Source organism: Schistocerca cancellata, chromosome 1 (assembly GCF_023864275.1).
Source record: "Schistocerca cancellata isolate TAMUIC-IGC-003103 chromosome 1, iqSchCanc2.1, whole genome shotgun sequence".
Taxonomy (NCBI): Eukaryota; Metazoa; Arthropoda; class Insecta; order Orthoptera; family Acrididae; genus Schistocerca; species Schistocerca cancellata.
The window spans coordinates 566,127,945-566,154,810 of record NC_064626.1 but is presented as its reverse complement, the minus strand read 5'-3'; the positions used below and the strand labels follow the sequence as shown (position 1 = coordinate 566,154,810).

The window sequence follows — 26,866 nt, the reverse complement described above, 5'->3', positions numbered from 1 at the left end:
GATGTAGGTTGCAGTAGTTACTTGAAGATGAAGAGGTTTGCAGAAAATAGAGTAGCAGGGAGAGTTGCATCAAACCAGTCTTTGGACAGAAGTCCACAATAACAACAACTGTCTACACTATGTTTTAGTGTTTTGTGGTCTGCATTTAGTGTTATTAAGATCTTTCTTATAGATGGTGGGACAATTGCTCTTTAATATTCTTTGAACAATGTCTAGAAACAAAGCAGTGCAGTCATCAATAGTTCTCTCAGTGGTCAATTTATAGGACCAGTCCACTGAGTTTAGTTCCTTTATCTTATGTTTGATACTTTTATTTAGTACTCTGTACATTACAAAACTTTTAGTACATTCAGAGAGTTATTATCTTATTTGTAGAAATAGTCTCTCATGATCAGATGTCCTGATTTAACCACACTGCATTCTGCATAGTCTCTGTTTATTAGTCATTATATTGTCTAAGTATACTTCTAACCTCATGGGTTGTTCATTGATGCAGTAGAGATTAAGTGACTCTATCGTATTTATTAAGTGAAATACATACTTTCCTTTTTCTCTTATGGCTATGTTAATGTCACTGACTGTGGGAAGTTTGTGATGTCTGCATTGTGAAACTAATAATATTACCATATTGAGTTATCTATGAATGTTTTTTCATCACTTCATTGTGTATGATAGAGTGATGCAATTACAATTTTTGTGTGTGTAGTACCACTGCTGCTGCTTCTTCAGATATACCTTTTAGACACAGACTATTAACATCTATAACTGAATGCTTTATATGTAGACTGTTTGTATCATAGACTGATACCCAACAATGTGCAATATTTGTTCTGCAATAACGTGATCTGTGGGTATCCAGATGGGACATACAGTGCCATAGGTGAACTATTTAACCAATGTTCATTAACACTGGATATGCAGCAGCTGATTGTTCAATCCAGTATTGTAATTCATTGAGTTTACCCCTGAGTGATTGCACATTGATGTGAAGCAGAATTGTCTCATTTTTAGTACATTGAGGCACATTCTCTTCTTTGTATTTCCTAGCTTTTGTTTGGGCCTCTTTACCTGTAACACATTGGGTTTTTTGTGGTGTAGTCCAGCAGTGGTTTATTCTAAAAAATGGGATGTAGAAGCATTAGTTGATGGGTTGTGTTGAAAATGATCATTTTGTTTGTGCTTTTTTTGCTAGCAAATTCTCCCCTAGCCCATTTAGATGTAACTCATGTATTGTATGGAATCCATGGCCTACCCTGTTTACATCCATAATAGACACATTTTTAAAGTGTTTGCATATTCTCTCATCTTTTTGTTTGCTTGTTTAATTTCCTGGTTTATGCAGGACCACTGATGTAGGTCATATCTGTGTGGAATGTTAAATAGTAGTACATTGGTGTGTGTTAGGAAACTGAGATATTTCTTTAATTCTGAACAGGCAGAATGCATTCTATTTTGCGTAAATGTCGTTTAAGCTACCAGACAAGACAATAAAATCCATACATGTTTACTAACATCAGCAATCAACACACCTGGCTTGATGAATCGCATTGCATTCACAGTATTTTTTACATTTATGTGAATAGACAGGTCATGTCCAGGGTTATCACCAAGAACTATAAGTTTTTTCTATTGTTTTGCTTTCTGATAATATTGAAATCATGTGTCATTGTCTTGTAAAACTCATGGGACATCATGTTGCTTTTATGTTTCTTCATTAATAATCACTGTGTCACTGTTTTTTTGGAGGTAGTTTGATGTACCTTGTTTTTGTGGCTTTATATCACTGAGGACATCATAACTGTTTTTCAGTGGAATGTAAGACACACGCCTGGTTACAGAATTGACTTTCACAGTGCGACGAGGTGCAAACCATTTACCAGTATCTGAACAAGATCTGCTTGACTCCCATTTCCACTGCTGAATGTAATTTAAATTATTTTTCACTGAAGAATCCATCTTAGCCCACCAAAAATAAAAATTTGTTTGCGTTGGCTACATATCATACCAGTTTTTGCTGTTTTCAAATATTTTTTACAGTACCTCATGCATTCACTTTCGTGAGTAAGAGTCATGTCTCTAATTTCTTGGCACTTGGTTTCACTAATACACTTAATTATAATTAATTCACTCAATTGATCATGCTTAAGTAACCTTTGTATTACTAGTGATTTCTTGTCTATTAAAACTGAGATAACTGTGCCAATGTAGTCCTTTCCATTCAGAGTCAGGGCTAATTTCTTGCCTTTACATTTCGTGCAAAACCATATCCTTAATTTTGGATCAGCACTCACACTTCTATAGTGTAAGTAGACTTGCATTTAAAGCCCATTATTCCTTTACTTACACATTTTTACAGGAGCAAAATTCTGAGTCTGATTTTTCTAGCACACATTCATAATTATACACTGAAGTGCTTGCAAACTTATGTAATTGTTTTCTTGATAAAAATATGTCTCTCTGTTCTTTATTCACTAAAGCTCCTTCATTCAGAGCATTCAAATTGATTTGTTCTAGTCTCCTAACCAAGATGCAAAATTTGTGAGTTTCTGTGTAAGTTTGTGAGGTTCTGTTAGGTTGGAAGATTTGTTTGTTTTCAGCAATCAGAGGAGAGTAGTAAATGAGGACCTTGCTCTTTACTATTCATGAATTCTTAATTTCATTGCCCCTCTTACATTTCAAAGAAAAAAAAGATGACATTCTTGTCATATTACTGTCAACAAATATTGCATACTTGCATAGAGGTTTAATCAGAATTCAAGCTATGAAGCATCTAAGTGACTACTTTTCCTAACAATATTTTAATCTAAAGTAAATGTTAGTGCCAGTGTTAGTTAATGTAATTGACGTACCTGTCTGTATTCAGATCAAATAAAGAGTAACATGGCCAATAAACGGTTGGTTTTGAAACCTACACCACTTCAACGACTTGCATGTCAATAATGATTACTGGTGATGAGCACAACACATGCGCCCAATCCCGAGCAGAGAAAATTCTCAATCTGGTTGGGAATTGAACCTGGGCCCCCATGACTGAAGAGTCAGCAATGCTAATCACAAGATCATGGGCTGCTGATAGAAATTTAGAGAGTGTATTCTAAATATGCTATAAATGTAGGTCCTTAACTTCTAAGATAAGTTGTATGTCAGTACTACTTCACATGTTTCAATATTTCTCTGCAACCCAAACTCCGCTTCCCCGACATCCGCTTCTACCAGTTTTTTCATTCTTCCATAAATAATTTGTATCAGTATTTTGCAACCATGATTTATTAAACAGAGAGTTTGGTAATATTCACACCTATCAGCACCTGCTTTCTCTGGAGCTGAATCACTATATTCTTTTTGATGTCTAAGGGCATTTCCCCCATCTCACATATCTTGCACACCAGATGGAATAGTTTAGTCATGGCTGGTTGGCTCAAGGATATCAACAGTTCTGAGGGAATGTTGTGTGCTACAGAGCCATTCTTTTAGCTTAGCTTTTCCTTAAAATTATATTTTAAAAAATCATTTATGTAAACAACTGTTAGGATCTGTGAAGCTGTTTTGTTTGGAGATTATCTCTAAGTTAAACAACTGTTTTGAAACTGCAAACTCCTTTCAGAGCAGATCAGAAGCCAAATGAAGTTAATGAGTGTCCAAAGCTACTGGTCACAAACAAAACAATATACCATGAATATGCTGCCTCTAATCCACGAGCTTGGGGACAGACTTGTTATTAGCTGTAACATTTACCTGGAGATATGATGGTGAAATAGAACACATTGTATTGGTGTGGAATTTGTGCCTTGGCATTTGAGTGCTAGTCCAAATAATCAACACTAAGAAATTTATCTTAAACTGTATGATAGGATTTGGATGATAACAGATGGCAGGAGTTAGATTTCCCGATACCATACCGAAATAGAACAACAACCTATAGCATGAAACAGCTTAAATTGCCAGACACAGCAAAGTACTCAGAATAACAGTGGATCTGCTCATGGCTTTGTCATTGTACGTCTGCATCTACATACATACTCCACAAGCCATCATATGGTGCATGGGAGGGGGGGGGGGTGAAGGGGTTGGTACCTTCTACTATTGTTATTCATTTCCTTTTCTCTTCCACTTGCAAGTGGAATGAGGAAAAAATGACTGACTGTGTGCTTCCATATGAGCCCTAATTTCTCTTATGTTTGTTTTCCTTATGTGAAATGTGTGATGGTGGCAATAAAATCATTCTGCGGTCAGCTTCAAAATCGCAATAACACACCCAAGCACAAGACACTCGCAACTATGGCATTTTTTACTGGGAAGATCAGTTTATTCTACCCTCTCTTCCCATTAGAGCTAGCAATATGTGATTTTGCTTTGGTTCTCACACTAGAATTTAAAGAATCATGTTTTGAAATTGTTTCCTTACTCAGATAATAGTAAATAATACTCAATATATTTATGGAAACATTTTTATAGTGTTTGTGATGTATTAAAAATGAAATTACTATGTTATTATCCAGGTCATTTGGTTGGAAGGTACACCGCAATTAAGTTTGGTGAGTGGTAACACCACTGTGTGTGTGTGTGTGTGTGTGTGTGTGTGTGTGTGTGTGTGTAAAGTAGGAGTCAGATTTGTCTGTGGTAGAAATGACATTAAGAGGGTTCTTCCATGTCAACTGGCCATGTTTACTGTCTTTCATTTCAATAAAACTTGATGTAGAAGTTTGTTGGTCCAAATGAAAAGGCATGAAAATTTATAGCGCGCAGTTCCTATGGAAATATGGAAGTAATCCCTTTCCTAGACATCCCAGTGGAGATACTGAACTGTTAAAAGTTAATAAAATGTGCTTTGTAGCAATAATATTTAATGTTTTATGCACAGTCTTTCATTTATTTTACTTCATCCAGTATTTTATGTTATAGTTTAGCCAAGCAAAACCAATCTGGACACTAGTGCTCTTCCTTTCCACATTACTACAAATGAAACATTAATAAATATCTGTATGTTTCCAGTCTGCAAGGTAGTAAAGTTTGCTACACTTTTTCATAGGTTGAGTCCACACCTTCATGAAAAAAAAGATCTTTGAGTAAAAGCGACCAGAGTTCGTACCTTTTTGAAAAAGTTGTATCTAACATGTTGACAACAGTTCTCTCAGGTTATTATTGACAAGAAATTCAGGTTCTTCATTGACTGTATTCAGTTTTGCCTTGTCTTACTGTTTCTCATTTCATTCAAGGTCTCTGACAATGTTCCAGTCTAATTATTGATCTCATTCAACCCTTTCTTTTCTAGCAGTAGATCTGTTATCAAACATTCTTGCATTTATTAATATTTGTTTTGTTCGTTATTAGTCCAAAGCCATTTGGTAAGAACTTTTTTCTGCCATTATTTGGTTACAGTCACTTCATCAGTTAGGTTTCATAGTAAATAACATAATATTATTTGCTATCTGGCTTTTGTCATTCTAAACCATTGTAGGTACTGGAAACATGAAGAGTTCATTTTTTCATTCATTCATCATGTTCCGTAGGTCCCATCAAGAAGGATCCTGATCCTGCAGTTAGCTTCCTGGATAAAAGTTTAATGGAACAAGTCAATATAACACAATATTTGATTAACAGCCATCACACTCTGTATAATGCATATTGTACAGCTGTAAGAAACTTATCAAAAAATTATCAACCTGTTACACTTGAAAATACAATGCAGGTTAGTGGATCAAAATGTTCTTTACATAAAATAAAATGGATCATACGCTTTTATTTAGTGTTTTGTAGTACTAGAGAAATGTAAAAATGATATTTAAAATCATCTGTCCATTCTACTGGGTAGTTATAACTAAAGTGCAGCTACTCAGATCCATTGTGGGCTGTAATTAAAACATGGCAGTGAAACTTGATAGATATTCTAATGTGTTAATGTGGAGCTGATTTATACTGGAGAAAAATTAAGTACAATTTTGGCCACCAGATGCAAATCTGGCACTGTGAGCACAAGAAAGACGTGTAGAAATGTTTCCATATGTAGTGGGTTGGGAGTGGGATATGGGAAGAAAAGGTCAAACAAGTGGGAAAGGCATTATGTTGTTTTATAATTAATCAGCACTTAAACACAGGTTGTTCAATATGAGAACTGGAGACATTGACAAGATGCTGTATAGCACCAGATTTGCATCTAGTGACCAAACTTGGAACCAATTTTGTTCAAGCATAAATCAGTCTGTCTTAATACATTGGCATATCTACCAAGTTTTTTGCCATACAATGATTACAGTCTGCACTAGATCTCCTTGAGTATATCCACCTTAATTATAATTACCTGGTATTATTATATTTGTGCTGGCAAGTGAAATTAGAGTAGTCAGTTAACTGAATGTATAACTCACTGTTCTGTAATTGAAGCAATTTATTCATCTGGGGAAGAATGGCAGCAAGGCATGCATGGCAAAATAGTTTTATTTGGTTATTAAAATACAGGAAAGTGATGGAAGGACTATAAGCTGTGATTGACATGATGGTTTCAAACATGGTGTGATTCATACAAACACAATACAAGACAGAAAAATAAACTTGTTGTAGACTTATCCCCTTGTTTAGGTTTAATAGTGGGTTCTGTACTGTGGTGCAAAGATTATCAAAAAGCTACCCTCACATGCGCAGAAAGAACTGCACGTACCTTATTAGACATTCATACTGAAAATTAACCGTCTGTAAACTCAAGGACGGAAGAATACTGTTAACTGTATGAGAAGTAGAAATATTAATTGTAAACATATCTCCATAAAATGGGGAGGCCTGCCCTATTGAGGTATGATATTTAACTCCTAGCATTATAACTGGGAAAGAGCACAGAGCTTCTGCATATTGACATATGTTTTGTACAAGTCAGATAAGGCCACACTGAATAGTCTATGTAGAGCTATCTCATATTTATGCCATGCTGAGGCAAGAGAATTAAAAACATAATCAGAATGTCTCTTATACAGGTGGTGTACTGGTCTTCTTCCAGTGAAATTGTAGAGAAGGTGCCTAATTTTTACCAGTGTAACCAGCTCTCTGCCCCCCAAAGAATTGTCAAGTGCATCTGATGGCTGATAATAGTGCAATATATGCCCTTGGGCTCTGCTGCCGAGGCATCTTCCAGTGTACCCCACACAGGGGATCTACCTTCACCATAGGGAGTATGACACTTCCCGAAATGTCGCGAGATATCAACGCTATCACCCGGCTGGAGACCCGAGAAACCTTATTCAATAGTTCATGCCGGGAAAGCCTACAGGCACATATAATTGATTCCTGCCAGCATGTGATATAACACATCACATACTTTAAATGTACTTTAACGCTTCAAGTTCTCTAATATACACGAATATGGAGTATATTTGCTCACCTTGCCAGTTCACCCTGTGACTGGACACATAGCTGCTCCTTCAGCAGGGTTTGAGCAGGCACACAGAGGGAGGGGTTCGCTAGTTATCAGAAGCTCCAATGCTAGGCACGTTATGCAGCCCCATATGGAAATAGCATCCAGGGTCAGAAAGGAAACCAATGTGCACTCAGTATGTCTACCAGTGGGCCTCAACTGAGATATGGAAGAGGCCCTGCTGCAGCCATCAAGCGTGCGTGGTGCCGTCATTTGCGAGTTGTGGCTCCCGTCACCAGCATCAACATCAGTCACTTGGATCTAAGGCCACCCTCAGTTCATATGAGTGGCTAGCGAAGATGATGATGACTGCTGATCTCAATCACACAGTGCAGGAGGATCTCACAATTTGCAACATCGTTCCCAGAATTGATATAGATCCTTTGGTTTGGAGCCAAGCAAGGGTCATCTCAACTAATGGCTCTGTCAATTCTTTGATAGTCTTGGCTGCAAATTTCTGGACATGTGTTTTGGGGCAGAGAATTGTTTGGCTCCCTTTGATAGGTCAGGAGGGCACTACACAAAGGTGGCAGCTATTTGGTTAGTAGAATACTTGTTGAGTGCAAATGATTTTTTTTTAAGGCTAGGCGGTAGTTTGTGGTCTCTAATGAATGCTTGGCAATAGATATGCAGAGAGGGAAATCAGACCTCAAGTAAATAAAGCCACTTTGACTATCAAATTTTAATAATAAATTACTGAAGTATTTATAGTTAACTTCTTGAATTTATTGCCCTCCAGGAAAGTTGTCACCTTCAAGCTATTCTCGGAATCAAGATGCTACAACCCAAAGAATAAAGCTCCAAAATATTTAGCAAGGCGTAGAATGTATACCAAAAAGAAAGGTTAGATGCTATTGGAGGGAGAATGTTCATTGCAGTCGACAAAAATATTTAGTGTATCCAGGTTGAAATTGAGTATGACCTAGTAATAGGTCTAGGTGAACTCACATTAATCATTGGATGTTTTTGTTGAATACCTGATTCTGCCATGAGAGTTTTAGAATCATTCAAAATTAGTCTTAGCTCAGTAGTGCAGAAACACCCAGATCATGCTATGTTAGTTGGAGGTGACTTTAACCTACCAAGTGTAGACTGGAACATCTTTGGATTCATTGCAGGTGCTACAGACAGGCAGTCTTGTAAAGTACTTTTGAACATGTTTTCTGAAAACTGTCATGAGCAGCTAGTTTGACAGGCCACATGCTATGGAAATGTTTTAGACCTTGTAGTTAGAAGCATGCCTGATCTTATACAGGTTGTCAGTGTAAAGACAGGGGTTAGTGATCATAATGTCATCATAGTGATGATGGTTACTAAAGTTCATAAATCCATCAAATAAGCTAGGAGCATATTTTTGGTAAAAAGAGTGGATAAGCAGTTGTTAGCATCCCACTTAAGACAGTGAATGGGCATCATTTAGTTCCTATGTAATGGGCACAGAGGAATCATGGGAAAAGTTTAAAGGGATTATAAATTGTGCTTTGGAGAAGTATGTGCTGAGAATTAGATTAATGATGGAAAAGACTCATCTTGGTTTAATCACAGAACTCGGAAAATGCCAAAGAAGCAGAGACTGTTGCACTCTCAATTCAAAAGAGAATATGCAAATGACAACAGCCAAAAGTTAACAGAAATTCATGCATCTGTGAAAAGATCAACGAGAACAGCATACAACAACCACCACTATCATATCTTAGCAAAAGATCTTTCCAAGAACTCAAGAAAATCCTGGTCCTATGTAAAATCACTAAGTGGGTCAAAGACTTCTATCCAGTCTCTCATTGACCAGTCTGGTGTGGCAGTAGAAGACAGCAAAATAAAAGTTGGAGTTTTAAATTTCACACTTAAGATATCATTCATGCAGGAGGATCAAATTGATGTTTGAGCGCCAAGAAGACTCCTGTATTAAGGGCTTAGTAATAGGCATCCCTCATGTAGGGAAGCGACTGAAAAGAGTTGAAAACAAATAAATTTTCCAGGTCTGGTTAGAACCCCACATCAGTTTTCAAGAGAATATGGCATTGGCCCCTTACTTACGTTGCATTTATCATGAATCATTTGCTCAGTTCAAAATCTCAACTGATTGGAGAAAAGTGCAGGTGATTCCATATATATAATAAGGGTAAAAGAAAAGACCCATGAAATTACACACCGATATTCTTAACATCAGTTTGCTCCATAATTCTTGAATATATTCTCAGTCTGAATATAATAAATGTCCTTGAGAGAGAAAATCTTCTGTCCACAAGTCAGCATGGATTTAGAAATCATCATTCATGTGAAACTCTGCTTGCCGTTTTCTCACACAATACCCTGTGACCCATGGATGAAGGGACACAGGCAGATTCCGTATTCCTAGATTTCCTGAAAGTTTTTGATGTGATGCCAACTGCAGACTGTTAACAAATGTACAAGAATATGAAATAGGTTCTCAGATATGTGAGCAGCTTAAAAGCTTTTTAAATAACAGACACCAGTACATTATTCTTGATGGTGGGATGGTGGACAGGGTGAGCAGAGTCTGCGGCTGTTGTTTGTTGACAATGCTGTGGTAGACAGGAAGGTATCATCTTCGAGTGACTGTAGGAGGGTACAAGATAACTTAAACAAAATTTCTAGCTGATGTTATGAATGACAGCTTGCTCTGAATGGCAATATGAAGTGAAATAACCATGTAAGGACAGTAGTAGGGAAGGTGAATTCTCAACTTCAGCTTGTTGGGAGAATTTTGAGGAAGTATGGTTCATCTGTAAAGGAAATTGCATATAGAACTCTAGTGTGAGCCATTCTTGAGTACTGCTAGAGTGTTTCACATCTTCATCTGACCAGATTAAAGAAAGAAATCAATGCAATTCAAAGCGGGCTACTAGAGTTGTTACCAGTGGGTTCAGTCAACATTCGAGTGTTGCAAAGATGCTTTGTGTACTGAAATGAGAATCCCTGGGGAGAAGGCAGTGTTCTTTTCATGAAATACTATGAACAAATTTAGAGAACTGCCATTTGAAATTGATTGCAGACTGATTCTAGTGCTGCCAACGTACATTCGTGTAAGGACCTTGAAGATAAGAGAAATTAGGGCCTGTACGGAAACATATAGACAGTTGTGTTTTCCTTTCTCTATTTGCGAGTGGAACAGGAAAGGAAATGATTAGTAGTGGTACAGGGTATCCTCTGCCATGCACTATGTGGCAGCTTGTAGAGTATGTATGTAGATGTAGATGCAGTGCAACTGCAGCTGAAATGTCACTTGACTTATACAGCTACACCTGGCATAATTTTCAAGAACTGCTCAGGTATGTTACAGACAAGAATATCCTTAAATTACAGTATAGTAAAGCTATCCTCAACTCAGTGTTGGCATTGTACACCATATTGTCCTACTGGAGACTGTAAGCCCTTTCCTCCTCCTGAGATGTGAACTGTACCCAGCCAGCTGTATGTGACCTACAATTTAATATGGGCTCCAAAACACAGTGCAACTTGGCATTTTTCATGTTAAAAATCATTTCCAGAGATGAAAGAAGTACAGAAAAAAAATCCATACCAACAGTTGAAGGACTGAACCCCAGATCTCTGGATTTGTAATCTGACACTTATCTAGTCTGCCACTGCACCACATTAAATCAAATGCCTGATTGTGGAAGGTGCACAGGCATTCCACTCATTGTGTAGAAATATGTAGGAACACTGAGTTTAAGTCAGTGAAGATTGCCAAAGTGAAAATGTGAAAACTAGTGCCAGTATGACTTGTTAACATAAAGGGGTGAAATTTTAATGTGAGAGTAAGATTGAAAGAGACATAATGATAGGTCTCTGAGAAATGGATTTGGAATACCATGACATGTTCTTTTATGGCACTGATGTATATTTGGAAATAGTGGATAAAAGAGGGTTACACACAAAAAGCACATTTAGTGGGCCATACAATGTGACCACAGGAATAAATTATTGTCATCTTGTATACATGGCCATTACAGACACTGATGGTGGAGCATTGCAAAGATTTGTGAACCTGTCTGTGGTGACAGTTAGTTTGATGGCATTTGGTTAAGTCAGACTGCTGGGCTGCAGGCCATTATGTTATCTCCCATTGTCCAGAAACCACTAATTCCTCACACTGCAATGGGCATGTGAATACTGTCATTAGTGTACTGAGTGGCATTCATATACATGTTAGATGCTAATATGATAACTTGCTATCTGGCATCCTGGCATAATAGACAGATGACAAGTGGGATGTTGTGAGTGGCCACTGGATAACCATGAGATATTGTCTACCATCTATTGAGGGACATATGAATGGTAACTGCTGCATCATGTAGATTTTAAACCTCAATAAACTGGCTCTTTCAGGCAATCCTGCATGTCACACTGTAGTTATAAAGTGACTGATCAGATGTGGTGATGAGTCTATAAGCCTACTTTCAAATAATGAAGAGTTTCATTACTTTGTTAGGCTGCATGTCTGACAGTTCACCTGTTGAACATATTTTAGGTATTTTCATGGAGTTGGTTGCATCCCAAATATCCATAAGACTTTCAATTGTTTTTTGTATACTCCAATGAAAGTCTGTTTAATTACAGCTGTATTTTGTTTTGTTTTATTTTAATGTGTATCTCGTGTAAGTAGAATTGATTTCAAGACAACATTGTCTCATTGCCAGCTATCTGTTAGGCATGCTTCAAATATCGCCTGCCGTAGGTACTATAGAGTCATCATGTCAATAGAGGCAACCATAATGCATCTACAATACAGTTTGATTTTTTGATCAAACACCCTGTACTCTCTGAACCGAAATGAAAGTGTTCATTATTTAAAAACTTGAATGTGATTTGGACAGTGACAACTCATCATGAAACTGATTCTGCTTTATTTTCACTTACTTTTTACCCGTTAGTACAGTTGTGCAAAATAATACCAAGTGATGCAGTAGAAATTAAAAAATACTAAATTAGCCAAACTTTTAAGTATGTTTAATTCATAAAATCAAGTCCACCTGACAACATAAGCTGCTCTGGAATATCATTTGCTTAGGCATGATGGTACTGATAATAAAAATTGCAAATGATGTATACACCATGTAGAGAAGGCATTGAGTCGCAGACTGACACAACAAAAAGACTGCTGTAAGTTTGAACTTTTGGCTAAAAGGCCATATTTTCATGTAGGAAACACATTCACACAAGCATGACTCACACATGTGACTGCTGTCTCTAGCCTCTGAAGCCAGATTGTGCACTCAACTGCCTATAGCAGCTGCACCTGACAGGATAAACAGTCTGTAGATGGGGGGGGGGGGGGGGGGGGGGGGGGTAAGGAGGCAGCTGGAGTGGGTAGGGGAGGGATAGCAGTCTAGGAGTGGGGAAAGGTGTACTGCTGCTTGTAGGGCATGCAGGAACATGATGGAGACAGCGTAGGGTTGCTAGGTTCAGTTAGGAGTTTAGAATGAGGGGCAGGGGAGAGGAGCAGAAAAGGAGAGAGGTAGAGGAGGAAAAAAAGACTAGTGGGTGCATTGGTGGAATAGAAGGCTATGAAGTGCTGGAGTGGGAGCAGGGAAGGGGATAAGTAGGTGAAGGACAGGTACTAGCAAAGATTGAGGCCCAGAGGTTACAGGAACATAGGATATATTGTAGTGAGAGATCCCAGCTGTGCAATTTGGAAAAGCTGGTGTTGGTAGTAAAAGTCTAGATGATGCAGGCTGTGAAGCAGTCAATAAAGTGAAGCACATTGTTTTGGACAGCATGTTCAGCAGTTAGGTGGTCCAGCTGTCACTTGGCCACAGTTTGTCAGTTTCCATTCATGCAGATAGAATAGCTTGTTGGTTGTCATGCCCATGCAGAAAGCAGCTCAGTGGTTCCAATTAGTTTGTAGATCACATGACTGCCTCACAGGTAGCCCTGCATTTGATCAGGTAGGTAATGCCTTTGACAGGACTGGAGTTGCTGGCAGTGGGAGGATGCACGAGACAGGTCTGGCATCCAGGTCCATTGCAGGGATATAAGCCATGAGGCAAGGGTTGATAGCAAGGAGAGGTTAGGGATGGATAAGGATATTTCATAGGTTTAGTGAGTGGCAGAATACTACTGTGGGAGGGGTGGGAAGGCTAGTGAGTAGGATATTCCTAATTTCAGAGTATAATGAAAGATAGTCCAAACCCTGGTGGAGAATGTGATTCCGTTGCTCCAGTCCTGGGTGATACTGAGTCACAAGGGGAATGCTCCTTTGTGGCTGGATAATTGGAATGTGGAATGTGGAAGGTGTTAGGTGATTGGAGATACAAGGCATGGGAGATCTGTTTCTGTACAAGATTGGGAGTGTAATTTCAGTCTTTGAAGGCCTCAGTGAGACTCTTTCCATACATATTTAGAGAGGGACTGCTTGTCACTACAGGTGCAATGGCCATGGGTGCCCATCAAATCTCCCAACAGCACGTAGCAGCCCTATCTTGTCCCCACCATGTCAATGCTCTCAATACTTACTCCTACAAGCAGCAGCACACCTTCCCGCACCCCTACCCTGCGGTCACTCCCCCTCGCTGCCCCAGCCTCCTCCTTACCCCCATCACCCACAGACTGCTTCACTCATCACATGCTATTGCTGTACATAGTCTAGCCTTGGTGGCCAGAGACAGTGGGGATGTGTGTTGTGTGGTTGTGTGTATGTGTGTGTGTGTTTTCTATTTTTGAAGAAGGCCTTTTGGCTGAAAGATCAACTGCATAGCAGTCTTTTTGTTGTGTATGTCTGTGACTTAGTATCTCCTCTATATAGTGAGCAGCAATCTACCCTTTTCATAATATTGTCGTTATTTCGTTCTGGATTTTCCAGCATTTAAATGATATGCACGGGTACGGTACTCTTTAAGTTGAGACCAAGATTAACATTTGCAAGTGCACATACATTTCAGTCTATAGCAAAGTACAATTTTTCACACGTAGTATGTGAATGATGCATTTCCTACCAGCAGCTCTTAGACCACAGTTTTCCACCTCTGTAGTATAGAGATCACTGGTGGTGGTGCATTTTTGGTAAGTGTGAAGGCAAAGTAATTGAAATTATGAGCAGGTAAATCCTCTTAGGAGGCTACTTTGTATGATCAGTGTACCATGCCATAGCATTATGATTGCCTACATTTTGTTGTCTGTCAGCTGACCATAATTTCCTCCAGTAGTAGGTTGTACAAATCAGTGATGGGTTGGTCCTTTTATTCCACATACAACCTTCACCATTCTTTTATTCATATATTTATTCTGCTCACTTCCAGTTGAGATATCTGAAGTCTCTTTACATCCTCATGATAGATTCAAACTGTAAAATCGTCACAACTTGCACTTTTCTTTCTGAGGTGACATTAAATTTTTGGAAACTGACAATAATTCTGCAGAGCCCAAGAAGAAATGGGGACATTATGGTGGAAATTTGTAAATCTGTGTAGAACTTAAAAAATTTACAGATTTTTGCTGGTGCTTCAAAATCAAAGCATTTATTGAAAACAGTGTATTGTTATATTGTTACCAGATAATTATGAGATATATTAAATCCTTGCTATTTACTTTTGCGTGGAAGTGCATTTACTGTAGTTCAACTGATTAAATATGATCATTAGGGTGCTTTTCAAGCTCACCATTAAAGGTTTTTCTTTTATTTAAGTATTCTTCCACTTACTGCAAAAAGTTCGTTTTGGTTACATTCAGCTGTTTAGACCTAATTTTTGATCGTGCATATTTAGCATTATACCACAAATTTAAGTGCATTTGGTAATAGTTTACTTACATATTAGTTTCCAAAACATATTTAGTGTCCTTTTGCATCTGTATTTAATATATTAGCATTATCACTTAGTAAATCTCTTAACTAATTTCCAAACTACCATGGATACTAAGAGTGTGAGATGCCATAGGAAAGTTAGTTCAGGGGTTTTGTGCAGCTGTTGTGACAGATGGTTTTATTGGGGAAATTGTACCAGCATGGGAATTGGGGAAGCAAATGAAGCTCTTCCATTCTTTTGCAGGGTTTGCTCAAGAGATAGGATTATAGCTGAACAGGAGGAGAAAATAAGAGCCCTTCAGACTGATTTGGACAGAGTGAGGGAGGAACTGAAGAGGTTAAGGGGGGAGGAGGGTAAAGATCGGTGGGAAGTGATAGCTGGGAACAGGGGCCACAGAAAGAGGACAGTGTCTGACAGTTTCCCAATTGGCACAACTAATAGATTTGCCTTCCTACCACAGTTAAGTAAGGTAGAGGCTCCAGTAGAAGTAGATGTAGTTAAGATGCAACAGAATCTCACTAGGAAACCAACTGTTTCAGAAAAAGTAGAAAGTAAGAGGAAAGTTCTGTTGCTAGGTAGCATCCATGGAAGAGGTGTGGGCCAGATTTTGCAGGAAAAATTAGGTGACAGGTACCAGGTCACAAGCTTTTTCAAGCCAAGTGCAAGTCTTAGCCAGGTGGTAGAGGATATAGGTTCCTTGTGCAAGGGTTTCACAAAGCAAGATCATGTGATGATAGTGGGTGGAGTGGGAAACAGTATTGATAGGGATCAGGGCTACAGTATTGAGTGTGACCTGGTGAAAATAGCCTCAGCAATGACCCATACCAATGTTGGGCGGGTGCCTGCTTTCGTGCGGCATGATCAGCCCCAGTTGAACTGCTCTATCAGGAGGGTAAATATGGAGTTGGATCAGTTGCGTAGGGCAGCCACGCTGTCAGACATTGGATTGGTTCCTGTCGAGGCTATTGATAGGGGGGATTTCACATGGCATGGCCTACACCTCAATAGGAAAGGGAAGGGTAAACTGGCAGGGTTGTTTGCAAAATCCATAAGAGGGGACACTAGTACTCATGGATCTACCTCTTTTTTAGACTAATATCAATGTCCAATGAGAAGTTCAGACAGGCAGGTGCTAAAGAGGTCCAAAACTCACAAAATTCTCACAGCAGGAAAGTAAATAATAATGTTACCATATTTAACCAAAATATTGGTGGATTAAAGAAAAAAAGTAGATTCTCACAAAAGTAAAGTAAAAAATAATGTTACCATTTTTCACCAAAATATTCCGGGATTGAAGAATAAATTTGATGAGCTCCTGGTTTGTTAGATGACATTGAACCTGATAATGTAATAGATATACTATGCCTGTCTGAGCATCACATTGTGTCTGATATGGAAAAGGTAAATATCAGTGGTTATAAACTAGCTGCACATATGAGTAGAGAGAATAAGGTGAGAGGAGGAGTTGCCATATATGTCAAAAGTTATCACTGTGTAGAAAGCTTAGATACAAAAAAGTTTTGTCTAGAGCAACATATAGAAGCATGTGCCTGTCAACTTAAACTGAAGGAGGGTTCTTTTATAATTGTAACAGTATATAGGTCCCCTTCAGGAAACTTTCATTTATTTCTGGAAAACTTGGATGCCTTGTTGTGCTATCTGTCAGATAGGGGAAAGCAAATTGTTATTTGTGGGGACTTCAATGTTGATTCACTGAAAGATTGTAATAGGAAGAATGACCTGGAAGTCTTGCTCGATTCTTTCAGTTTGACATCTGTCATTAATTTTCCTACTCGGGTAGTAAAGGACAGCAGCACATTGATAGATAACACTTTTATAGACCAAGATAGGTTTAAAAACATAAATTCTTGTCCTGTTGAGAATAGGCTTTATGATCATGATGCTCAGTTAGTTATAGTATATGACATAGCTCCATTCAGTAATTCAAAACTGCCCTCCAAAGTTGTGCGTTCAATGAATGACTCAACAATTAGAAATTTCAGAGAAAATCTTCAGCAGTTAGACTGGGATGAGGTGTACAAGGAACCCGATGCTAATTACAAAAATATAACTTATTTCATGATACACTTGTAAGAGAATTTGAAAACTGTTTCCCCAAGAAAGTAGTTAAATCTAATTATAAGAAACCATGCAAAAAACCTTGGCTTGCTAAAGGAATAAAAATATCTTTTAACCACAAAAGGGAACTGTATCTAACAACAAGAAAGAGTAATGACCCAGAAACAGCCAAATATTATAAAAACTACTGTGCTACATTAAGAAAGGTTATTAAAAAGTCCAGAAGCATGTGCATCATGTCAGAGATTAATACCTCTGATAACAAAATCAAAACAATTCGGAATGTTATTACAAGGGAGACAGGGCAACCAAGAGTACAGGATGATGGCATCACCATCAAAGCGAATGGAAACTTGATAAACAACAAACCGGAAATCAAAAACGTTTTTTAAATGTTGTAGAGAAAATAGGATATAAATGTTCATTAGAAGAAGCAAGGCAGTTAATGGAAGAGGCCTTACCCACACCATTTGATACAATTGAAATTCCACCCACCTTTCCTTCTGAAATTAGGAAGATAATAAACTCTCTCAAGAATAAAAGCTCACATGGAATTGATGGCATTTCCAGCAGGATAATAAAAGCTTGTTCCCAAGAAATAATTGGGATTCTTAGCCACATATGTAATAGCCCTCTGAAGCAGGGTATTTTCCCAGATAGACTGAAGTATGTCATTGTTAAACCACTGCATAAAAAAGGGGATATGTCTGATGTCAACAACTACCGCCAATTCTCTCTTCTGACTGCCTTATCCAAAAGTCTTGAAAAAGTAATGTACTGTACAGTAGCTTCACATCTTTGTAAAAATGAAGATTTAACAAAATGTCAGTTTCGTTTCCAGAAGGGTTTTTCAACGGAAAATGCTATATATACTTTCACTAATGAAATATTAAATGCTCTGAGTAACCGGAAGTCACCCGTTGGGGTTTTTTGTGATCTATCAAAGGCTTTTGATTGTGTAAATCATGGAATACTTCTAGATAAGCTCAAGTACTGTGGTATGAATGGGACAGTTCTCAAATAGTTTAAATCATACCTAACTGGAAGAGTGCAGAAAGCTGAAGTAAGTAGTTCACACAATATGCAAAAAACTGGTGATTTCTCAAACTGGGGAACAATCAAGAATGGGGTGCCGCAAGGATTGGTCTTGGGTCCTCTGATGTTCTTAATATATATTAATGACTTGCCATTCTATATTCACGAAGCTGGTACTTTTTGCCAATGATACAAGTATAGCTATCACACCTGACAGACAAGAATTAACTGGTGAAATTGTAAACAATGTTTTTCAGAAAGTCATTAAGTGGTTCTCTGCCAATGGGCTCTCATTAAACTTTGACAAAACACAGTATATACAATTCCACACAGTAAATGGAATGACACCATTGATAAATATAGAATTCGATCAGAAATTGGTAGCTAAGGTAGAATAGTCAAAGTTTCTAGGTGTATGCATTGATGAGAGGTTGAACTGGAAAAAACACACTGAGGATCTGCTGAAATGTTTGAGTTCAGCTGCTTATGCTATTAGGGTCATTGCAAATTTTGGCAATATACATCTGAGTAAATTAGCTTACCACGCCTATTTTCATTCTCTGCTTTCATATGGCATCATATTCTGGGGTAACTCATCATTGAGTAAAAGAGTGTTCATTGCACGGAAACGTGTAATCAGAATAATTGCTGGAGCTCATCCAAGATCATCCTGCAGACACTTATTTAAAGAGCTAGAGATCTTCACTGTAGCCTCACAAAAAAAAAAAAAAAAAAAAAAAAAAAAAAAAAAAAAAAAAAAAAAAAAAAATATATATATATATATATATATATATATATATATATATATATATATATATATATATGTTTGTTTGTGTGTGTGTGTCTATCGACCTGCCAGCACTTTCTTTTGGTAAGTCACATCATCTTTCTTTATATATATATATATATATATATATATATATATATATATATACCTACAAACAAAGATGATGTGACTTACCAAATGAAAGTGCTGGCAGGTCGACGGACACACAAACGAACACAAACATACACACAAAATTCAAGCTTTCGCAACAAACTGTTGCTTCATCAGGAAAGAGGGAAGGAGAGGGAAAGACGAAAGGATGTGGGTTTTAAGGGAGAGGGTAAGGAGTCATTCCAATCCCGGGAGCGGAAAGACTTACCTTAGGGGGGGAAAAAGGACGGGTATACACTCGCGCACACACACACACACACACACACACACACACACACACACACACATATCCATCCACACATATACAGACACAATATGTCTGCTTGTGTCTGTATATGTGTGGATGGATATGTGTGTGTGTGCGAGTGTATACCTGTCCTCTTTTCCCCCTAAGGTAAGTCTTTCCGCTCCTGGGACTGGAATGACTCCTTACCCTCTCCCTTAAAACCAACATCCTTTTGTCTTTCCCTCTCCTTCCCTCTTTCCTGACGAGGCAACCGTTGGTTGCGAAAGCTAGAATTTTGTGTGTATGTTTGTGTTTGTTTGTGTGTCTATCGACCTGCCAGCACTTTTGTTTGGTATATATATAAGGTCTGCTTGTGTCTGTGTTATGTGCGGATGGATATGTATGTGTGTGCGAGTGTATACCTGTCCTTTTTTCCCCCTAAGGTAAGTCTTTCCGCTCCCGGGATTGGAATGACTCCTTACCCTCTCCCTTAAAACACACATCCTTTCGTCTTACCCTCTCCTTCCCTCTTTCCTGATGAAGCAACCGTTTGTTGTGAAAGCTTGAATTTTGTGTGTCTATCGACCTGCCAGCACTTTCATTTGGTAAGTCACATCATCTTTGTTTTTAGATATATTTTTCCCACGTTTCAAATGCAAATGAGATCCATCCTTCATGAAATCCTCCCCACTCCACCAAGAGTGTCTTTCCGCCACCCACCTAACCTTCGTAACCTCTTAGTTCATCCCTATGAAATCCCCAAACCACCTTCCCTACCCTCTGGCTCCTACCCTTGTAACCGCCCCCGGTGTAAAACCTGTCCCATGCACCCTCCCACCACCACTTACTCCAGTCCTGTAACCCGGAAGGTGTACACGATCAAAGGCAGAGCCACGTGTGAAAGCACCCACATGATTTACCAACTGACCTGCCTACACTGTGAAGCATTCTATGTGGGAATGACCAGCAACAAACTGTCCATTCGCATGAATGGACACAGGCAGACAGTGTTTGTTGGTAATGAGGATCACCCTGTGGCTAAACATGCCTTGGTGCACGGCCAGCACATCTTGGCACAGGGTTACGCCGTCCGGGTTATCTGGATACTTCACACTAACACCAACCTATCCGAACTCCGGAGATGGGAACTTGCCCTTCAATATATCCTCTCTTCCCGTTATCCACCAGGCCTCAATCTCCGCTAATTTCAAGTTTCCGCTACTCATACCTCACCTGTCATTCAACAACATCTTTGCCTCTGCACTTCCACCTCGACTGACATCTCTGCCCAAATTCTTTGCCTTTTAATATGTCTGCTTGTGTCTGTATATGTGTGGATGGATATGTGTGTGTGTGCGAGTGTATACCCGTCCTTTTTTCCACCTAAGGTAAGTCTTTCCACTCCCGGTACTGGAATGACTCCGTACCCTCTCCCTTAAAACCCACATCCTTTCGTCTTTCCCTCTCCTTCCCTCTTTGCTGACGAAGCAGCCATTGGTTGTGAAAGCTAGAATTTTGTGTGTATGTTTGTGTTTCTATCGACCTATATATATATATATATATATATATATATATATATATATATATATATATAAAAAGAAAGATGATGAGACTTACCAAACAAAAGCGCTGGCAGGTCGATAGACACACAAACAAACACAAACATACACACAAAATTCTAGCTTTCGCAACCAACGGTTGCCTCGTCAGGAAAGAGGGAAGGAGAGGAAAAGACAAAAGGATATGGGTTTTAAGGGAGAGGGTAAGGAGTCATTCCATGCGGAAAGACTTACCTTAGGGGGAAAAAAGGACAGGTATACACTCGCGCACACACACACACACACACACACACACACATATCCATCCGCATATACACAGACACAAGCAGACATTTGTAAAGACAAAGAGTTTGGGCAGAGATGTCAGTCGGGGCGGAAGTACAGAGGCAAAGATGATGTTGAAAGACAGGTGAGGTATGAGCGGCGGCAAATTGAAATTAGAAATTAGCGGAGATTGAGGCCTGGCGGATAGCGAGAAGAGAGGATATGCTGAAGGGCAAGTTCCCATCTCCGGAGTTCTGACAGGTTGGTGTTAGTGGGAAGTATCCAGATAACCCGGACGGTGTAACACTGTGCCAAGATGTGCTGGCCGTGCACCAAGGCATGTTTAGCCACAGGGTGATCCTCATTACCAACAAACACTGTCTGCCTGTGTCCATTAATGCGAATGGACAGTTTGTTGCTGGTCATTCCCACATAGAATGCTTCACAGTGTAGGCAGGTCAGTTGGTAAATCACGTGAGTGCTTTCACACGTGGCCCTGCCTTTGATCGTGTACACCTTCCGGGTTACAGGACTGGAATAGGTGGTGGTGGGAGGGACTGCGTCAGCTTTCAGACAACACTACTTACAAAGTTTGCCAAGGTAATCCCATTCCTGATGTCCAGGCGGAGCTTCAAGGAATCCTCAGAACCTTAGGCCCCCTACAAAACCTTTCACCTGACTCCATCAACCTCCTGACCCCACCAACACCCCGCACCCCTACCTTCTACCTTCTTCCCAAAATTCACAAACCCAATCATCCCGGCCGTCCCATTGTAGCTGGTTACCAAGCCCCCACAGAACGCATCTCTGCCTACGTAGATCAACACCTTCAACCCATGACATGCAGTCTCCCATCCTTCATCAAAGACACCAACCACTTTCTCGAACGCCTGGAATCCTTACCCAGTCTGTTACCCCCGGAAACCATTCTTGTAACCATTGATGCCACTTCCTTATACACAAATATTCCGCATGTCCAGGGCCTCGCTGCGATGGAGCACTTCCTTTCACACCGATCACCTGCCGCCCTACCTAAAACCTCTTTCCTCATTACCTTAGCCAGCTTCATCCTGACCCACAACTTCTTCACTTTTGAAGGCCAGACATACCAACAATTAAAGGGAACAGCCATGGGTACCAGGATGGCCCCCTCGTAGGCCAACCTATTCATGGCTCGCTTAGAGGAAGCCTTCTTGGTTACCCAGGCCTGCCAACCCAAAGTTTGGTACAGATTTATTGATGACAATTTCATGATCTGGACTCACAGTGAAGAAGAACTCCAGAATTTCCTCTCCAACCTCAACTCCTTTGGTTCCATCAGATTCACCTGGTCCTACTCTAAATCCCATGCCACTTTCCTTGACGTTGACCTCCACTTGTCCAATGGCCAGCTTCACACGTCCGTCCACATCAAACCCACCAACAAGCAACAGTACCTCCATTATGACAGCTGCCACCCATTCCACATCAAACGCTCCCTTCCCTACAGCCTAGGTCTTCCCCACCACCACCTATTCCAGTCCTGTAACCCGGAAGGTGTACACGATCAAAGGCAGGGCCACGTGTGAAAGCACTCACGTGATTTACCAACTGACCTGCCTACACTGTGAAGCGTTCTATGTGGGAATGACCAGCAACAAACTGTCCATTCGCATGAATGGACACAGGCAGACAGTGTTTGTTGGTAATGAGGATCACCCTGTGGCTAAACATGCCATGGTGCACGGCCAGCACATCTTGGCACAGTGTTACACCGTCTGGGTTATCTGGATACTTCCCACTAACACCAACCTGTCAGAACTCCGGAGATGGGAACTTGCCCTTCAGCATATCCTCTCTTCTCGCTATCCACCAGGCCTCAATCTCCGCTAATTTCTAATTTCAATTTGCCGCCACTCATACCTCACCTGTCTTTCAACATCATCTTTGCCTCTGTACTTCCGCCCCAACTGACATCTGTGCCCAAACTCTTTGCCTTTACAAATGTCTGCTTGTGTCTGTGTATATGCGGATGGATATGTGTGTGTGTGCGAGTGTATACCTGTCCTTTTTTCCCCCTAAGGTAAGTCTTTCCGCTCCCGGGATTGGAATGACTCCTTACCCTCTCCCTTAATACCCATACCCTTTTGTCTTTCCCTCTCCTTCCCTCTTTCCTGACGAGGCAACCGTTGGTTGCGAAAGCTAGAATTTTGTGTGTATGTTTGTGTTTGTTTGTTTGTCTATCGACCTGCCAGCGCTTTTGTTTGGTAAGTCTCATCATCTTTCTTTTTAGATATATTTTTCCCACATGGAATGTTTCCCTCTATATATATATATATATATATATATATATATATATATATATATAAACAAAGATGGTATGACTTACCAAACGAAAGCGCTGGCACGTCGATAGACACACAAACAAACACAAACATACACACAAAATTCTAGCTTTCGCAAACAACGGCTGCTTCGTCAGGAAAATTGGGAAGGAGAGGGAAAGATGAAAGGATGCGGGTTTTAAGGGAGAGGGTAAGGAGTCATTCCAATCCCAGGAGCGGAAAGGCTTACCTTAGGGGGAAAAAAGGACAGGTATACACTCGCACACACACACACATATCCATCCGCACATACACAGACACAAGCAGACATTTGTAAAGGCAAAGAGTTTGGGCAGAGATGTCAGTCGAGGTGGAAGCCAAAGATGTTGTTGAAAGACAGGTGAGTTATGAGTGGCGGCAACTTGAAATTAGCGGAGGTTGAGGGCTGGTGGATAACGAGAAGAGAGGATATACTGAAGGGCAAGTTCCCATCTCCGGAGTTCTGACAGGTTGGTGTTAGTGGGAAGTATCCAGATAACCCGGACGGTGTAACACTGCGCCAAGATGTGCTGGCCGTGCACCAAGGCATGTTTAGCCACAGGGTGATCCTCATTACCAACAAACACTGTCTGCCTGTGTCCATTCATGCGAATAGACAGTTTGTTGCTGGGTCATTCCCACATAGAATGCGTCACAGTGTAGGCAGGTCAGTTGGTAAATCATGTGGGTGCTTTCACACGTGGCTCTGACTTTGATCGTGGACACCTTCCGGGTTACAGGACTGGAGTAGGTGGTGGTGGGAGGGTGCATGGGACAGGTTTTACACCGGGGGCGGTTACAAGGGTAGGAGCCAGAGGGTAGGGAAGGTGGTTTGGGGATTTCATAGGGATGAACTAAGAGGTTACGAAGGTTATCCCTAGCGGAGGTTGAGGCCTGGTGGATAACGAGAAGAGAGGATGTCTCGTTATCCGCCAGGCCCCAACCTCCGCCAACCCCAAGCTGCCGCCACCCACGCCTCACCTGTCCTTCAACAACATCCCCACCTCCCCACCTCCACCTCGACTGACATCTCCGCCCAAACTCCCCGCCCCTACAAACGTCTGCCTGCGTCTGTGCATGTGCGGACGGACACGCGTGTGTGTGCGAGCGCATACCCGTCCCTCCCTCCCCCCAAAGCAATTCGCCCCACTCCCAGGACCGGAACGACTCCCCACCCTCTCCCTCAAAACCCACATCCCCCCCCCCCCCCCCCCCGACGAAGCAGCCGCTGGCCGCGAAAGCCAGAACCCTGCGTGCATGCCCGCGTCTGCCGTGTGTCCATCGACCCGTCAGCACCCCTGCCTGGCAAGTCTCACCATCTTTGTTAACAAAGATGATGTGACTTACCAAAGACTTGCCGGGCGGGGGCGCTGTCGGGTCGATGGACACACGGACAGACGCGGACATGGACACAGGGTTCTGGCTTTCGCGGCCAGCGGCTGCTTCGTCGGGGGGGGGGGGGGGGGGGGGGGGGGGGGGGGGGGGGGGGAATGTGGGTTTTGAGGGCGCGAGGGTGGGAAGTTGTTCAGGTCCCGGGAGCAGGGGGACTTGCCTTGGGGGGAGGGAGGGACGGGTGTGCGCTCGCACACACACGCGTGTCCGTGTCCGTCCGAACATGCACAGACGCAGGCAGACGTTTGTAGGGGCGGGAAGTTTGGGCGGAGATGTCAGTTGAGGTGGAGGTGGGGAGGCGGGGATGTTGTTGAAGGACAGGTGAGGTGTGGGTGGCAGCAGCTTGGGGTTGGCGGAGGTTGGGGCCTGGCGGATAACGAGACATCCTCTCTTCTCGTTATCCACCAGGCCTCAACCTCCGCTAGTTTCAAGTTGCCGCCACTCGTACCTCACCTATCTTTCAGCAACATCTTTGCCTCTTTACTTCCACCTCGACTGACATCTCTGCCCAAACTCTTAGCCTTTACAAATGTCTGCTTGTGTCTGTGTATGTGCAGATGGATATGTGTCTGTGTACGCGCGAGTGTATACCTGTCCTTTTTTCCCCCTAAGGTAAGTCTTTCCGCTCCCAGGATTGGAATGACTCCATACCTTCTCCCTTAATACCCACATCCTTTCGTCTTTCCCTCTCCTTCCTCTTTACTGACGAAGCAGCCGTTGTTTGCGAAAGCTAGAATTTTGTGTGTATGTTTGTGTTTGTTTGTGTATCTATCGACGTGCCAGCGCTTTCGTTTGGTAAGTCATACCATCTTTGTTTATATATATATATATGTGTGTGTGTGTGTGTGTGTGTGTGTGTGTGTGTGTGTGTGTGTGTGTGTGTGTGTGTGTGTGTGTGTGTGTATATATATATATATATATATATATTTGTTATTAATAATCCAAACAAATTCGAAAGTAATAGCAGTGTACATGGCTACAACACTAGGAGAAAGGATGATCTTCACTACTCAAGGTTAAATCTAACTTTGGCTCAGAAGGGGATAAATTATGCTGCCATAAAAGTCTCTGGGCACTTACCTAATAGCATCGAAAGTCTTACAGCTAGCCATGTAGTATTTAAAAGGAAATTAAAAGAATTTCTTAATGTCAACTCCTTCTACTCATTAGATGAATTTTTGGATGTAGTAAGTGGGTAATTTCCCCAACCCTCACAAAAACAAAACAAAAAATTAAAAAGATTAAGTGTCATGTAATATTTTGTGTGTAATGTAATATCTTGTATAGACACCTTTTATTAACCTGACATGTTCCACATCATTACGAAGTGTCGTATTCATGAGCTATGGAACAAGTACTAATCTAATCTAATCTGCGTGAATAAAAGTATAATGCTAAAGAAACTGACTGTTAATGTTAATGGTTCACACATCAGTTAAAATATTTGTTCTGTCTACTGTGTTGTGTAACACTAACAGCACTATTTAAGCAATTGTATTTGTTTAATTTTCAGTTTATAAAGCACAGCAAGAAGAAGAAAAGGAAAAAAATGGCTTCTCCATGAAGTGAAACTCATTTTTTACTGTGTATATTTGTTGACGTCAGTATTGATATTTTTTTGTAACCTAATGGCAATATTAAAAATGTATCCATACAAGTAATCTGTAAAATATTCATTAATGATGGTCTGAGGCACAGAGTGTTTACCTACAACAGTTGTCAGCTAGGGATTTTAAAAATATTGTCTGTCCGTAAATTAATATATTCTACAGCTGTAGGCAGCAGCTCATGTCTTTTTACTAATCATACTTCAAATGAATTGCAAACTTGAACTGTAAAATTTGTGGTTTATAACAGAGAGAGG

General features: G+C 40.5%; 1 protein-coding gene across 1 annotated transcript in view; it reads left to right on the top strand.

Annotated features, from left to right (window-relative positions):
* LOC126181348 (uncharacterized) overlaps positions 1–26,659 on the top strand; it is a 33,689-nt gene extending 7,030 nt beyond the window's left edge. Inside the window, exons 2-3 of the mRNA XM_049924764.1 lie at positions 5,511–5,689; positions 26,516–26,659. Coding sequence (XP_049780721.1) covers positions 5,511–5,689; positions 26,516–26,566 — 230 coding nt within the window. The 3' untranslated portion in view covers positions 26,567–26,659. The remainder of the gene's footprint in view (positions 1–5,510; positions 5,690–26,515) is intronic.
* Positions 26,660–26,866: the final 207 nt, after the last annotated feature.